The sequence below is a fragment of the Rhea americana genome, unplaced genomic scaffold, assembly GCF_003343005.1.
Source record: "Rhea americana isolate MKP2758 unplaced genomic scaffold, rheAme1 scaffold_30, whole genome shotgun sequence".
Classification (NCBI taxonomy): Eukaryota; Metazoa; Chordata; class Aves; order Rheiformes; family Rheidae; genus Rhea; species Rhea americana.
In genome coordinates this window covers 4,124,182-4,141,352 of record NW_028186424.1, presented here as the reverse complement: position 1 = coordinate 4,141,352, position 17,171 = coordinate 4,124,182, and the positions used below count along the sequence as shown (strand labels likewise).

Below are 17,171 nucleotides of genomic sequence, written 5' to 3'. Positions count from 1 at the left end.
TAGAATCTACTAAAGGTTCGTTTCATTCAAATTTAGATTAGGAGCAGAAGACARGACTCTTTTTACCTTGGGCTAAAATGGAAAGAAAGAAGGATACGTGCGCCAGGTGATTTTTGATAAAAGCTTTCCCAGGATTCAGCTTGACGTTAGCTGCTGTTATAGGAACATGCCTGCGGGGGGAGGGGGGGAAGGAANAGGGAGGGAGGGAGGGAAAAATAAAAAGCTTCGTTTTTGTTGAGCCACTGCTGCGTGTCACCAGACTCCATGGAATGACACACCTGACGACAGGATTATTTAAATTTGGAATGGAAATGAAGTGCAGGAACAAAAATTAYCTGCGCTGGAAGGTCTCTAACTACCATAGGAAATTTGCTTTCAAACGAAGCGATCGTGCACCTTGRCCAACGGCCTTTTGGAGCCTGGAGAATGACTTGAGCGGGTGCGGAGAGGTGCTAGGGGGGAGCTGAGCCCCTCTACCCCTTCYCCGCGACCCCTGCCCGGGCAGCGCGGCCGCGGTCGGCGGCTCCGCGCAGCAGGCGCCGTCGGGAGCGAGCCCGGCCCGGACACCCCGGACACCCCGAGGCGGCTCGCTGGGGTTTTTGGCGAGCTGGCGCTGGGGCAGGAGCGGCCCCACTGCCTTCCCCGGGAGCTGCCTCCGGAGCAACAGCTGCCCGCCGCTTGTCTGAGCTTTGCGGCATACAGATCTCCAGCTGTTCGCACGCGGAGCGAAACCTTTAGCACCCTTCCTTCCTCCTGAGGATGAGGGGGGTCTCTCTACCGCTCCCCTAGAGCAGCCGAAGGGGGCTGGGAGACGGGGCGTCCCGGCGGCGGGGCTCCCCGCGCCGCGCTCCCCCGCACCTCTGCTGCCGCGGCGGGGGCTGCCCGAGCGGCGCGGCCGCAGACCGCGACAGCAGACGCGCTCCCGATCGGGCAGCTCCCGCTTTCGGCTGAAGGTACAAGCCTGTTCTCCGGCGCGTTTCGATACTTTTCCCAGAGTGTAGAAAGTCAGAGGTGAAAGTTATGTCTCCTTCCTCAATTGCCTTCTTATTTGCTGTCCTTTTCGAGTTCCAAKAAAATATCTTTTAATAAAACATGCTCAGGAGTCAATGCTTTTCCTTTTTAAGACAAATTTTGCGGAACTAAAACGGAAATGTTCCGCAGAGAAAACGGATGTGGGTACCTTGGGTGTACCTAGCTCACCACTTTTCAACAGCGGAAAAGGAGACTGAGACATCTGCTGGGGCAAAGACCAGCGCGAACTGTTATCCAGGCCCCACATGCTCCAACTTTTATCAGCTGACATTGAATTATAGAATTACCTATTCCATCTCTTCGCAGTTGAACTCTCTGTGCCTTGTCCTGCCTTACCGCTCTCTCCTAATGGGACATTTCGTCCCACCAGAACTGCTAGCTTGTACAGGAGATTGCAAGACAAATAAAACGCGTTTGGACATTTAGCCAATGATCGTGCTAATGGAAGATGGGATTTTATTATTTTTTTTCTGCCTAACGGGAGAAGTGCTGTTCTCTAGTAGACGGCTGCATTAAAAATCCGAGTGCATTTATCAAGTGAAACAAATTTTCATAAAAAAGAGCTGAAATCTGCTCTCCCAAGAACCAGTGCGTTAAAGATTAACGCAGTCCAAAGCCGTCAGGTGCCCTGATTTTAGCTCACGAAATCCAGGGCATCACAACATTTAGGATCCTGTCAGCAGCTCTACTGTCAACCTGTCTTCAAGGGTTTCTTGCTTTACTTCAGCAATTTTCGTGGTTGAAACTTCGCGTTTTGGACTAGAAGGCCTCCTAAAAGCCAGTTAGTAGCATTCCTGCAGCTTTCAATGGGAAAATGGGGAAGAAAACGGTTTCCTGAGCCTAACAACAGATGCTGACTCTAACTTAGCGGGACTCGTTGCCTTAAAAAGTGTAAGCGGTTTTTAAGCAGTTGAACTGTTTGTAGGTGGTGGGGAGCAAACATTCTCCGGACAGTATGCAAACACACCGATCCTTCCCCAAATCCTGAGGAAATCTCGCGGAGCGCAGGCAAAGCGCTTGCTTTGGGCACGCGTGTGCGCCGTCCTGCAAGAGGCGCCCTGACACGTGGACACGGCCCGCGGGTGGGCAGCGCCCCGCGGAGGGGGCCCCGACGTGCCAGGTGCTGTACACACGCATTCAGCATTTACGGGACTCCCAGTTTTCTCCTTTCTCTGCCGCTTCTCTCACGTCCATCGTCACCCTCTTCGCCTGTCGCACGGCCCAGCTGCCCTCTGCCCCATCCACCGCTCCCTTCAGTTCTGCACTCCCCCCCCCCCCCCCGCTTCTCTGTTACTACCTCCTGACTCTTTCCTCTATTTTCTCACTTTCTTTTTACCCACTTCTCCCGCCTTTCCCTCGGTATTGTTCCCACTCGCTGCCTCCACTCCCGCCCTACCGCACCTTTATCCTCTTCGTTGTATTTCCTTTCCACCTTTCTGCTCTCCTGCTGTCCTTCCAGGCCCGCTGTTTTCCCCACCCCGGCCCCCACCCCTGCCGCTCTTGTTCCCAGGCTCTTCATCCTTCACCCCGCCCCGAGAGATCTCCGTCCTGCCATCCCGCCTCCTCTTCACCTTCTCCCTTTCCCGCAGCCCTTCCGGGACCGGCTCTGCCGCTTCCCCTCGCCGCAGCGGTGGCACCGCCGCCCCGCTACCGCCTGCTCGGGCCTCCCTCCGTGGGGCAGCTCCCCCAGTTCCTGCTCCTTTCTCTTCCTTGCTCTTTCCCTTACGGTGCTTCCCTGCCTCCCTCCCCGCACCCCCCCCATCCTCCAGCCCTTTGGCTCCCTCTAGCTCTATCCCCTCCCTCCGCCGCCCCGACCCTCCCCTGGTGCCCCCCCCAGCCCCTCCGTTCTCCTCCCTCCTCCCGGCTGCCGCTGCAGCCCTCCCGCCGCAGCCAGTCCTGCGGCGCGGCTCGGGGCGGCTCAGCTCGGCTCGGCTCCGTGCGCCTCGGCTCGGCTCGGCTCGACGAGGCTCGGCTCGCTATGGTGCAGCTCGGGGGTGGCCGGGGAGCCTCCTCGGCGACCCCGGCCGTGCCGCCGGCCTTCAGCATTGACAGCATCCTGCAGCCCAGCCCCCGCCACCCGGCCCGGAGCGCCGCGCGGCCGCGGGAGCGCGGCGCAGCCTGCTGCCTGCTGCCGGAGCAGGAGGAGGAGGAGGAAGAGGAGGAAGAGGGGCCAGCGGAGCGCGACCTCCGTAAAGGCTGCGGCAACTCGGGTACAGAGGCTGAACCCTGCGGGAGGCTGTCTCGCACGTCGGGGCGCGGCTCGGCTCCCCCKGCGGCTCCGCACCGGCAGCCCCGCGTCCCGCTGCCGGGCACCGGCGTCCCGGCGGGGGTCTGGCCCCAGCCCCCTTCCCCTACCCCCAGCCCCCCCAGCGCCGCCGGGGACGTGCCGCGGCCAGGCGGCTCAGGTGGGGCGCGCACGCCCCCGCGCCGCGGAGCGCTCGCGGCAGAGGCAGGAAGAGGAACCGAGGCTCTCCCTTTCGGGGCTGTGGACGGTCGGGAGGACACACCGCCGGCGCACACATCCCCCCAGCCTGCTCCCGGGGGACTGCTCGGCCCCTTCCCTCCGCCCCGCGCCTTCCTGGGTCTCTGTCCCAAGCCCAGGAGCCCTTGACTTCCCCGGCTTAAGCTGGCAGAGGGATCTCCTTAGATCCTTAACGGAAATTCCTCACCCTTCTTCTCCATAGGTGCCGGTCCCCCTGCGGAGGGATGGGGGGGGGTGCGGTGACAGCTCTCGGAGATCCCTTCGCCCCGGCGCCGCTCTCCTGCGCTCCGCCAGCCCCCCGCAGCCGCGGCGCCGTGCGGAGGGCCCGGGCCGGGTCGGGCCGGGCCCTGCGGGCGGGCGGGCGCGGGCCGCGGGCAGGGCTGATGCTGTGCTTTGCCCTTGCAGGCAGCAAGCCCGGCCGGCTCCCAGGGGACGGGCCCGCCGGCCACCGCCTCGGCGCGGGCCCCCAGGGGAGCGGAGGGGCGGGCTCGCCMCCGCACGAGGGGCTGCGCTGCCGCCCGGAGGAGGCCGGAGGAGCCGCAGGCTGCGGCAAGGAGAGCAGTAAGTCGGCGGCCAGCAAGAAGAAGACGCGCACCATCTTCTCCAAGAGCCAGGTCTTCCAGCTGGAGTCCACCTTCGACGTGAAGCGCTACCTGAGCAGCTCGGAGCGCGCCGGCCTGGCCGCCTCGCTGCACCTCACCGAGACCCAGGTGAAGATCTGGTTCCAGAACCGCCGCAACAAGCTCAAGAGACAGATGTCGGCAGAGCCGGAGGGTCCCTCCCCGGCCGCGGCGGAGCCCCCCGCGGAGCCGCTGCCCCCCGCCGCCGCCGCCGCTCTCCCCTTCCCGGCCCTCTACAAAGACAGCACCTTCCTCGGCCGCTGCCTGCTGCCCGTGTCCTTCCCCCTGCTCTGCCCGGGCAGCGCCGTGCCTTACCTCTGCCTCCCCAGCCCCGGCAAATACTTCAGCCTGCTGGATGGGGACGTATAACCCCGCCGCGGGCCCCTCCCGGGCCGCTCGCCCCCGCTCCCCGGGCCGCGGAAATCCGCCGACCTTACTTCTCCGCCTGGCGAGGCCGTGAGGCGTCCGCCCCCCCCCCAACCCGCTCCCCCTCCATCTCCGCTCTGGGGACCCCCCCCAGAGGGAGGGGGGGCAGCGCGGGCCCGCGCGGGACGGGTCCCGCGACGCCCGGGGGCGCCACGTCGCGCTGCCGCGGCTCCTGCTCCGCGCGGAGGCGCCGCCGCCGCCGAGGACACCCGGGCGCCGCCCGCCCCCCCAACACCCTGTTTCGGGGCGCCGGAGCCCCGCCGCGGCGAGCCCCGACGGCGCCGCCGCGCCGCGTTTCACCCGGCACCTCGAAAGCAAAGGCCAGCATACTCTGCTGCATCTGAAACTCTCCACCCGTAACTGCCCCCTCCCCTGTGATATTATCAAAGTGCAAACACCTTTCCTCTGATCTGGCTCTCAAAGTTCTGGCTTGCCTGATTTTTTTTTCCAAAAAAGGGGACAAACTCTCTCTCATGCTTTTGTGCTAACCCCTCCAAAATCTTGTGGGACAAATTTATCTATCCTAATGAACTGTTTTTTTTTAATAGTTTTCCAAACTCATCTATCTTCCTTTCGTTTTCAAGTTTACACTCTCTATATTCAAAGGTGGGAAATAAGCCTTTTCTATCAGGAAGCTGAAATGCATGCCTTTTCAGTACAGTTACTACTAGGCAGTGTAAAAAGAAAGATGTTTCCTAGAGCGCATCGATGTTTTTTTATTTTAAAAATAAAAGTTAAGATATCATTCTGGTATTATTAAATTCACATCTTAATTATCGCCAGCATAGTCCATTTACAGTCTAGATGAAATAATAATTGAGCTGTTTAWAAAAACATCAGGAAAATTAAAATCAAGTACTATTAGACCCGCAGTTCTTCGGAAAAAAAAATGTGGCAAAATCCCCAAATGAGTGCTAAGATAATTGGCAAGAAGAGCTAGAAAGGGGAGAGAAAGGTTTAAAAAAGCAGGCCCGGCTTCCAACCCGCTGAAAGGAAACCCCCTGAGAGGGAGGAACCGTCGAGCAGATATTTGACAAGTTCATGAGGTAAGCGGGTAAGTTATAGAGTTTCCAGGCGGGAAAAGGGAGGCATTTTGGCTAGATAAGCCAGGATTTTCCTTTCTTTCACCACTTATGCTCCATTTTTATTTTCATGGACAGTTAGTAAATATATGGACTAAACCTCTGTGCCGATGAGCACCGTAAATACCAGCGGTGCGGGGAGAAGCTGGTGGCTCCATGCCTGCAACTCGCAGGCACACTGATTTCGTGATCTTTTTCCCAGCTTGAGAATTGCTGTTAACGGGAACACCGCCTGGTGTAGCGCGGAAGGCGGAAGGTGCCGAGGTAACCCCGGAGGAGCTCTCGAGATTAGCGATTAGCGATTAGCGATTAGCGGCTGCTCAGCGGCTGCGGGATGGAAGTTTGCTCACGGGGGCATCACACGTCGGACCTCGCCTCTCGGCTTTTGATCTCGAATTAGGGGCAAGGATGAAAGGAGTCTCTCAGGGCACCTGTGCACCAGAAAAATAAATATTTTGAACGTTAGTGCAAGGATAATATCATGAAATGGACACTTTAGATGTTAAACGTTCAAAGAGATCAGTCGGGTGCACTTCACAGCTCAGGTTTCCCTAATCTGCAGCTCCCACGAAGGTACAGACGACGAATTAACAACCTGGACCGACCCCTTCCTTCGTATCCGAATATACGAGGATATTTAAAGAAACTAAATTCTTCTGAGTTCCCCTGTTATTCCACATCTAAACGCGTTCGGAGACACGAATAAGTGATGATTTCCTTATTTCCCAAGATGCGATATGGTTCACGTATACTTTTTATTTCTTTCTTTCATTTTTTTCATATCTTTATTTTTTTTTTATTGATGTGGGAACCTTCTTTTAGTAATTACTTTTATCATTTCCAATGTCTATACACAACGAATTGGCTATTGCGATGGGATTAATCAATACTGCTAAAGAGGCAGAACCGATTTTTCCCAATTTCATAGCAATGATTGTTTCATCAGCTCTAGCAGCTCTATGTTAATGACCCTTTATCTGGTTCTTTAACATGGAACTAAAGTTCAGTTAAAGAAATTCTCCTTCCACAAGTATAGATGTGTCCGTGGAGAAAGATAATTACAGAAAAAGCTGCTGTTTGGTACTTAATCTACTTTTCACCACATCTACCACACCACTTTGAGTCCTGCTCTGCTCTCTGTTTTACCCMATTGCCTCCAAAGTATTTCTGTGAATTTCCGGATTTATGTCGGCAACTGGAGGAAAGTATCACCCCAAAACATTAAACAATTTATTTTATAACAAAAATATCCGAAGGAAATCTTCTGTATAACCATAGGTCCAATGTCTAGTTCAGTTTCACACCTTTCTACTGAACTAGCTCCAAAATTACAAACTGTCCTTAAAGAATTAATATTGCTATCAGTGATGGTCTAAAATACTCAGGTAGATGGAGAAATAAATATCCCTCACTAAATATCCGCTTCCCAATCAAAATGTAACTGCTAGTATTAAAATCATTGACCAAAAATATTAACCAAACTGTTACTCTTCAGTATAACATGGCTACTGGCAAGGTAGCGCTCTCTGAAAAAAACTAAGTTCATGATGTATCAGGATTCCCAGATGAGTTGTCCATTCCACTCACATGGAATACTACTACAATTTCTTTTAGACCTTAAAACAATTGCTTCTGCAAGTATAAAATCTTTCTTTATTACAGTAGGAGATTACTAATAGCTACTGTATTACCTGGATATTAAAAAAAAATCTATAAATTCCTATAAAGACATAGAGAAGAAAAAATTCAGCACTACAGCTGATTAGTTGCTGGAATTGACACTTAAATGCTGTTAAAGTTTTCCATACCAAAAAAGAGAGAGTGCAGCTGGGGGTGAGATGCAGGTGGAAGACGCGACCTGCTCCCCCCACGTTAAAGGGATTCTCTATTAGAAGCTCATCCTACAAGCATCAAGCATATATTGTTACTTTTTTTTTTTTTTTTTTTTTNNNATTAGGCATTGGACATACAGCCTGCCCCAGGATACTCTGTAAACTAAACAGAAAAGGAAAATATGCTTAAAACATGCCAGGAGGTCAGCTACAGAGCTGGGAATGACCTCAATGCCCTGACATTAAATGACAGTGGTTTTTATACTGACTATCCTGAGAAACACTGGAGAGGGACAAAGTGTTTCCAATGTTAACTTGAAGCAGGACAATATTCACTTACTTGCTTTTCCCCTTTAAAATTTGAAAAGGGGCAATGTTGGAAGTGATGTCTCTAGGGCAAACAGTCTCTGGCTCTTGGACCTTCTAAAGGAAGGTGATTAATCAAACAACTTTCCTCAACAGGAAAATATACCTGAAAAGCAATTGTATATACACATAATTACATTACTTATGAAATACTTCAATACAAGGGGTAGTTATTAGTAATAATCTCTTTAAAAAGCCACYCTGCTTCTCTCTTTCCTCCATCTCTTCACACAAACCACACAGTGGTGATTCTTTAGGCAACAATCTCAAGAAACTCTGTTCTGATCTCACTTGTGATGGTGTAAAATTCCCTGGGGTAAGGATGATCACACTCAACCACACAGGTGTGYGTGGCTACTTTTCTTGTCAAAAACCTTACTGAGAATCAGGAGATTCAAATATTACTTTGGAGTGAGTGAAGTCTTCAGGTGTGTTTGCCCTGTATGAAGGATTTGCAAAACTTCTCTAGGASAGTTTTCCTTGGGGAGTCTCCCGATCTGCCCAAAACAGATATTTACTGTTGTTTCCTGGGCTCTTCTCTAATCACTGTGTGCACAGACAGCCTTATGGACCAGCATAAGGACATTGTGAYGACTTTTTATCACCTCTGCTGGTGTTTGGACTTCTGCTTCTATCCAGAGTGGTGRTCATCTTCCCAAGGTGAGAGAAGGTACAAAACAACCCTTAGAGAGAAAAATTACTCTGAGAAGCTCTTTGGCCTTGCCAAGGGTTGCTCTGTTGATCTAGACTATAGGAAACTGTCATGCTCCCCTTCCCCTTCCCTTTCAGACAATCATGGCAAGTCTTTATTAGGAAAGGACCGATCTTACCAGACCTTTCGCCTGTTGATATGCAGAAGCCTCAGCTATCTTGCAGTGGGACCTGAAGAATATATATCATTCTTTCACATTCTGCAAGGAAGCTACCACAAATTTACATCATCAGAATCAGGAAGAGATATATCCTTACCTCCAGGGGGAGACTCCTTTGAATCCAATCAGAATTAATCACATTTAAGAAAGACGGATTTATCACAGCACCACTTCAGAAACAGTTCAAACAGTCTATATCTTACACTAGATTTGTAAGGATGTAGGTTGTATATGTATATGTATGTATATGTACAGAAAGATGCACATTTGTCAGACTCATCTTTACTATTGAATTAATTTTCATTTATAAAAAATATATATAAATAATATATATAAAAAATAACCTAGCTATACAGTAAGTTTCAGAAGGAATATAGGAGGCTCAGGAAAACACAGCAGAGATCATTCAACATCATCACAGACAAGAAAACATTCATTTGGAGAGAGACTCTGAAGATTTGAAACTGTTTTCTCATCTCAGTTACACTGATGTAAAGCTCCTGGTGCCAATGGTGTTGGGGTTATGAGATTTTGCTTTACATCCCATATTGAACTTTGGCACTTYTGTGGTAGGTCTTTACTCACCTCTTCATGTGAATGTATCTAGTGGCCTGGTTTGCAGGTCRAACTTGGGCTAGGCATAGTTTCTGCTCTCCCTTACATACACATAGTTTGAAGAGAAGGATATGACCTCAAGAATATGTTTAGCTTAGAGGTGGGTTTGTCAGATTGAGCCCTTAGCATCTTTTCCTTGGTTAACTATGTGAAATATTAATATCCTTGCATTTATAAGAAGAAATATAAAAAATACTGGAAAAAATGAGATGTGTGTTTACTGGATAGGCTTGGAARCTGGTGAAACTTGTTGCTTCATATGTAGAAACCCTAGTCACTCTCACTGTGAAATATGTAAGTTCCCCTACGTATGTATGTATTAATTCCTTAAGTTACTCCTGACAGTACAACCATCCTCATTTCTCATTTTCTGTACATATGTGAAAAGTTTAGATCTATGTTGCAAATAAACAGCTGGACCCATAAACTGAAAAATTTTCTTGTTTTCTTAGGGCCTCGGTGTCCACTGAATCTTTCATTGTCTGTTACTGAAGTTGSAGTGAAATCTTTGCTGAAATGGATCTGAATATCACCTTGTTCTTCCATGCCTACTGAGATTCGTGTCTGTACAATAATTCCCAGTCAGCAACTGGATAAATAACCATTATTCATGTATTTTCAGACATAGTTCCTTGTGTTTTAGCACACAATGACATTGAAAAATGTTAAATAGTAAACAATCTTTTATTTTTACTAATCTCTAATATTTTATACATACAAGATTATTTGATGACTTCTCTAATGCATACTGTGACATAGCTATTTGTCTGTCTTTTCATACAGTATAAGTGAACCAACCAGGAGCTGTTATGGTATATCATTGTGTAATTTCAATGTTTTCTTAGAAAGTCATAAATGTGCAAATTGTCTTTGAAAAGAACACCAAATTACTCTTTAGGAAATGTTATGTGGTAGGATTAGCATGCGTTTTTAAAAGAGTCTTTAATTTGTGGATTTGTATTTAAATATCTGCATTTAGTTTCCATTATTAGATAATTGCTTCACATATGTATGTCTGCTTTCCTRGATTCCTAAACTTGGCGTTTTTTAATGGATGAGGAAAACTGTGCTAGTTTATGTATCCTTGTGTCAATGAGCTTTATAAAGCCATGTGTTATAAGCTGTAGAATTGGGATCAAGGCAAAATAGATGACAAGATAGCTACCAGGTTTTCAAAAAAAAAAAAAGAATGTATGCTTAGGATTGTGAGCTTACAGATTGCCTCATGAAATCTATGAGACTGTACTTGGAAAATAACCAAAAGCACAACAAAAAGCAACTGCTTTTTTAATGTTTCATGCTGTTATTTTGCTAGATGGCTTTTATCCTAAAGGATTTTTTTTTTGAAAAGAAGACTTCTGATTTAGTAGTGTGAAGTAGTTTGAAAATAAAAATTAAATGTAGCAAATCAGTTATTGAAATAATTCCCATCTTTTATGAATTCTTCCAGAAATAGAAACTTGATCTTGCAGTCATTTGCATGTATAACATTTTTATGTCTCAAGAGAGACAGGGAATCTGCAAGCATCACTATCAAAAGTAACAGATGGCTGATACAGTTTGGAGATCAGTCTCCTTTGCCATGTCATTGGACTMTGATCTAAATCGATGGGGAAAAGTCTCTAACACGTCTACTTGTCCCTTTATTGTATAATCTTTTGACCTGGGTCAGATGTCAGGATCAATGAATTTTCATGTTTTCTGTTGAATTCACTGACTTCATATTATGAAAGGGACTACTTAGGATGGTGACAGTAATAGCAGGGGACTGCACTTGAAGCGCTGAAGGTGCCTTCCACCATAAGCCAGGCCTARGATTACTGTAAGCAAACACTGAGAAACATAGTAAGTGAAAGCAATTTGGGGAGAGACTCTGGGAACTTCTGCAAGGTATGCATTTTTAAACATATGGCTTTTCATGATGGAGCTATGTTTTGGCAAAGTGCTATTGTCAGACTTGGTTAGATTACTACAACCCTCGCAGATCTGCTTGGGGGCACAGGACCAAATCGAACCAAGTGACTTGAAAAGGTTCTCTCACCTCAACGAGTTTTTGATCAGGTCTTTCCTGAAAGACAATCYGGCTACTCTTCTCAATAAAAGTAATAGGAAAAATGTGGCTTAATTTACTGGAGGCAGGACCAGGTCCATATTATATATATGACATGTCTCAGACATGAGGCTGTTAGAAATATCTAAAGAAAATGTGAAGCTCTTGCATCTTTTGAAAGGCTCTGTGCACTAATTCTCCACTGCTGTTTCTGCTTTCTGCTACAAAGTTCAGAGGAATATGCTGTTTATATTCCCAGATTTTGTTATACACTCAGATTATTCTAAGGTTATGAACATGCAAAACTACAATGAAATGTCAGATTCGCAAATTAAGTATAACACCCTCCCTGTACAAATGGGATCAAGGAGTGTGGGTTTTTCTTCAATAAACTCAGTAGGTCAAGTTCTTTTCCAGTGTTAGACAGCATCAGTTTTGCAAAATTAAAATAAATACAATGCTATATAGGCCTAGGATATGGGTTTGAATCTCTTTCCTAAGTAGATTATATTTGTGCTACAGGAATGGATTCTGCTTACATTTTAGAGTAGGCACATTCTAGCTCAGTTTTTAGTAGAATTAATATTTGCACCTGGCACCACCACTTTCTATTTACAAAAGGAACAGATCCATAATTGCAATTATTCTCCTCCTGGGTGATTCAGTTCAACTCCCTGCCTCGTGCACAATATTTCCCTACATTATTTCTACTACTTATCTAATCTATTATTGAATAGTTCTAGTGATGGTGCCTCAATTACCTCCATTACCTCTCTCACTATGCCTAACCACTGTCTGATATGATTTCTCTCCCAAATGAATGACTCAGATCATTCAGTGTGTAGTTTTAGGCTATCTTCCTTGGTTTGACCACTTTCACTTTGTTGGAGACCTCTACTTTGAAGAGGTTTATGGTATTATCAGGACTTGTTCTGTAATCTCTTCCATCCCCAGGCTTATGAACTGGGATCCTATCCAATTCTTCTAGCACTGATGTGGCTTTTCTTTACCCTTTCCTGAAGTCTTTATTGGATTTGTTTTTTTCCCCCACCAGAAGGCATGGATCAGGAATGCACACAGCACACTGATGTAGTACCCAAGCTGGTGATTTGCAAGGACAGTTTTAAGAAGTTTGCTCTGTGCACTTTCCTTTGTATTTCAATGATACAATGTTGCAACACAACAACAGTTTTATACAATTTTGTTCAGGATCAGCTGTTTAAYAGGCTTTGTTTTATTTATAGAATGATTCCTTACATCTACCTATCTGTCTGTGTGTCAACCTGTTTATCTCACTTACACTTTCCCTAGGCAGTTTGACCGCAGTATATCAATAACACCATATATTTTGCTTAGAGAAACAGATCTATGGCTCCTACCCTTATTTTCAACTAAACAGCAGCTCTCTCAAGAACATTTGCCAATGGCCCAACTGCCCTAAATACTACATCCAAGGGAAAACGGTAAAGTAGAACTATAATTTATTATGTTTAGCTTAGCAAAACAGAACTTGATCTTGGCTGTAATMTTAAGGCTGACAAATGTAAGTGTGTCACATCATCAGCAATGGTGATGAGGCTGACAACGTGGTTAGAGATCCTGCATTGAATAAATGTGACGTAGCTAACTTGACATCTGTTCCAACCTTCTCAGTCTGAGAGTAGCCCTCACAGTGCCTGGTCCTGGGGAGTCACTGGCCCCTGTATAACCCTGGTAGCCCCCTCAGCACYAGCTCATCTGGATAATGGATATGTAATTTAGTCCTAAATAATATGTTTGCCTCTCCATGCATTTACTAGGCAATATTGACCCAGGGATGATAAAACTAAAGTGTGGACAATTAAAATAGAGGGATAATTAATCAAGTTGTTCAAGGTTATGTCGTTAATCTATGACACAGCTAGAAACAGGCTCCAGGCTCAGAGAAATTTGATATCCTCGCAGATGAAAGACAACTTCAATGGCTATTGTAACCAGAATCTCGAAATTCATGTTTTGCTTTMTTACATTTTCCTTCTGCCAGTAGTTATACCTGTAGATCCAGAAAATTTTCAGCARAATATTTTTTAATTGTAAGTATTGATTCATCTAAAATCTATCATGGGAAAGGGAATATTTGGATGGATTACTTGACTCTAGGGTATTTTGAAAAACACCTCAAAATCATCAGAATTTTTAGATGCAACATTTTCAAAATGACAGTTGCTACCTTTATGGTTYTAAATAATGATTTTACTCTTTTTCTAAAGGAGGAGAAATAACTGCTGATCAAGTGAATGTTTTTAAATGTCTGAAGTAGAAATGAAATATTGACAAATTAGAGAAAATATTTTTTGGATATTTGTGATTTTTTGGATATTTGAAATCTTTATTTGGAACAGGAATGTCTTTCAAATCACAACAACACTTGTGGGGTTGGAAAATTATTTCATTAACAGATTTAAAAGATCTGTAAGGATTAGCAATGAACAAAACTCAGATCCTTTCTAGCATTCTTTTCCTATTTTTTGCTCAAATTCTTTTCCTTTTTCTGCTCAAAGTGGTGTTCATTTCTTAGGGTTTTAGGCTGGCTTCTTGAAATATTAGAAGTCAACTTAATAAAAATTCATGTTTCAGGCTCCAAATCCCAACACACCTAAACACCCACAGAAACATAGGCAGACCCTCTCCCACTCCCAGCCCAATTCCATAGCATAAGTCAATGCATGTAAAATGTTTCGGCAGTATCTCTAATGAAAATAAGCTGAAATCAGTATTGATTTTAATTATATTTTGGAAGTGCTCCATGGATTAGCTCCAAAACAAAAAGTTGAGGAGGAGTACAACATTACATGTGCAAGTGTAATAATAGAGTCTGACATGACCAGCAAGAATTAGCTCTGAATAGCCCAGCTTTGTGCACTTTGACAGACTTCCATGACCGCTCTCTGGAGCATGAAATAAGAAGTCTAAAGTGTAACTGCAGCTCTATTAACAGTGTCTACAGTTCACTGTACTTTCTTTATCATTCTCTGAAAAGAGCGAGAAATCATGCCACTTCTCCATGTCATATGCATACATATTAAGGTAGCAACAGATACATGCTCATTTTTTATTAATAGTTGAGGAAATACAAACTATTGAGAACCTGGAGTACAGAAACTGGCCTCATCAAAAGTTGTCACTCTCCTGAGGAAGAGATTCGAACCTGTCTGAAAATGTTTTGGAATCTAAAATATCAGACTGAGTGCCATCTGAATTTAATTTGTAGATCTGGAGAAGACAGTAAATTATTGCAGGAAACCAGATCTCTTACATAATTAAGGGCTGGATTCTGCAATCTCTCAGATGGAAAACTCCCACTGGAGTAATTATGAGGAAAAGCTTCCAGGACTAGGCCACCACTTTCCTGTAAAGCAAACCAAGACATTCTAACCACCCAAAAAGTTACCTTGGCAGTAAAATACAGATTATACCAGAAATCAAGGTAAGAGTTGAGCCCTGAAAAACAAGACAGAAATTCACATTTTTGATTGGCTCTGTTAAGAATGGAAGGGGTTGTAAAGGAGAGGAAGGGAACAGTATGGTTATAGCATTTAGAGGATAAGGATTCTGTGAATGTCTTCACCTTGCAGAATTATCAGTGATCTCTATTTCTTGTCAGATTAGAACATATTTTTATTTAGAGTCACGTATATATTGGATATTATCAAAGATGAGATTTCTGTTTTAAAGAAACAAGAGCAAAATGAGTTCGTTAAACCATAATCAGAATGTACAGAAAATATGAGCAAGTCAAGTTTGACAAAAATGTGTGAAGTTGACGATCTCTTCCTAAAATAGTGGATTAACTTTTYCAGTCATGTATTATGGTATAAAACTGTGATAACTCTAGTTAACTCAATGTAACTGTTCCTGAATTACAGCAGAAGGATTTGTATCAGGATCTGTAATCCCAGAGGATCCAAACTTCAGTTCTTTAAGCTTCACGAATAAATAACAGAACTATGAACTAGATCCAGTACAAATGATTAAGCTTTATTGATAATTTACAAAACTTGTGAAAATACTTGTTTATAATCCAGTCAGATATACTAATGTACTCTTGACTTACTGTCTCTGGTGACATAATGTATCTGGTTTTATATACGTTTCTCCTGAAAGAAGGGACAAACATTCAGATAAATGTTCCCTGCTTGTTTTACAGGCAAAAAGTTAATATGCTAAGTTCCTGACTCTATATGAGCTATTTTCTACTGTAAGAAAGAGACAATTTTAATTAAAGATAATTTCATTTTCTAGCTGGGGACATTCTGGTGAAAGAAAAAAATGTGGTTTGACTTTGTGCTTCAACGAGCTCCACTGTCTTCGGAGTTGCTAAACTCAGTAGTAAATAAATCGGTCTTGGGGCTGCTCTAAGTAACACTGCAAGGAGAACTGGTCCCTGGTCACTTGATTTATGTCACTGAGAGCATAAGACTGGCTAACACGAGTCCTCTTCTGTACAGATCTCTGGTGGATCCAAAAATCTAGTGAAAATATGTCTCAGAGGATTCCTGACTGAAGTCCTTCTCTTAGAATGTATTTGCTCAATTTATTCATAAATCTGAAAGGAAGTACACCACATATGCATTTATAGAATTTATCCTTATAAAACTCTTCAATAAACTTACAGGGAAGAAAACTCTACAGAATTAGTTAATCTTTGTTCTGGGAGCAAAGACAAAAAGAGAAGTAAACTATAATTATATCCTCGGTGATAATATATGTAGGAATCTTTCTTAATCCAGGCTAATCTTGTTCCGTGTTCTTACCTACTATAAAAATCTGAACAATTTTTGACAAGATCCAAAGTTTTGTCAGTTGTTAAGAATTAATTGAAAAAATTACTAGAGCACAGCAGCTATTTCAAAGGGACTGACCCAGAACCAATTAGAATTTTGTAACAATTGACCATTCACCACAAAACAGTTATCATGAGCTTTGGCCTCTGAAGTGTGGTGGTGGGGGTGGGGGAGAATCAGATTAAAGAAACTTTATTTTTTTCCCCCCTTTAACTAAAATATCGTTAGTAGCAGCTTTCTCAACACAACTATCAATCAACTTATCTGGGTTTTAAAGGCTATGTTCAACTTGCAGGAACAGCAGTGCAGAGTATAATGGATGATTATCCCCTGGCTTTAGATGATACACAATATAGGTTACTATCTTGAAAAAACAGGTCAGACATAGGAACATTCTTTATCAAATTGCTGTTGACAGCCTAAACAAGAGATTGAAGAATACCACAAAAAGGTTCTTTCATCTAAAGACAACAGAGTTTATAATTGGTCATTCTTTCCTCCTTCATCCTCTCCTTCTCAGCAGAAAAAAAGAAAATTCCTAATGCAGTTCCTTGAACATGGTCAGCACATGCATTGACTAGTGTACACTGAGAAACAGATTCAGTGTTCAGCCTTTCTGTCTAATGTTCGAAATCCTGAGCAGGGAGTACAAGTCGGGAGCAGTCTTAAAAAGGAATGAAAGCAAGGTAGAAGTTTGTGTGGATCCTCAATATTTGAGAAAGACAAATATGTAAGAAATATGTAAACGCTTTGAAAGTAAAAAAAAAAATAAAAAAGATCAAGGACATAAATACTAACTAGATAATTTTCTAATCTATACAGTGTTTTGTCTCTTACCTTCAGTCCATAGTAATATATGTAGCTGGTATGTAACTGCATGCAAATGTGTGTTCTCACATTATATTTTTCATTATATGTATTTAGTTTTACACCTATATGGAAAAAAAAGACAATAAAGATATGCAGATTGG

The 17,171-nt window shown here is 44.6% G+C and overlaps 1 protein-coding gene across 1 annotated transcript; it reads left to right on the top strand.

Annotated features, from left to right (window-relative positions):
• Positions 1–3,010: 3,010 nt before the first annotated feature.
• On the top strand, positions 3,011–4,616 carry HMX1 (H6 family homeobox 1). Its single transcript, XM_085309693.1, has 2 exons — positions 3,011–3,242; positions 3,920–4,616. Exons 1-2 carry the CDS (start codon positions 3,011–3,013, stop codon positions 4,501–4,503), a joined length of 816 nt encoding a protein of 271 aa, XP_085165819.1. The 3' UTR covers positions 4,504–4,616.
• Positions 4,617–17,171: the final 12,555 nt, after the last annotated feature.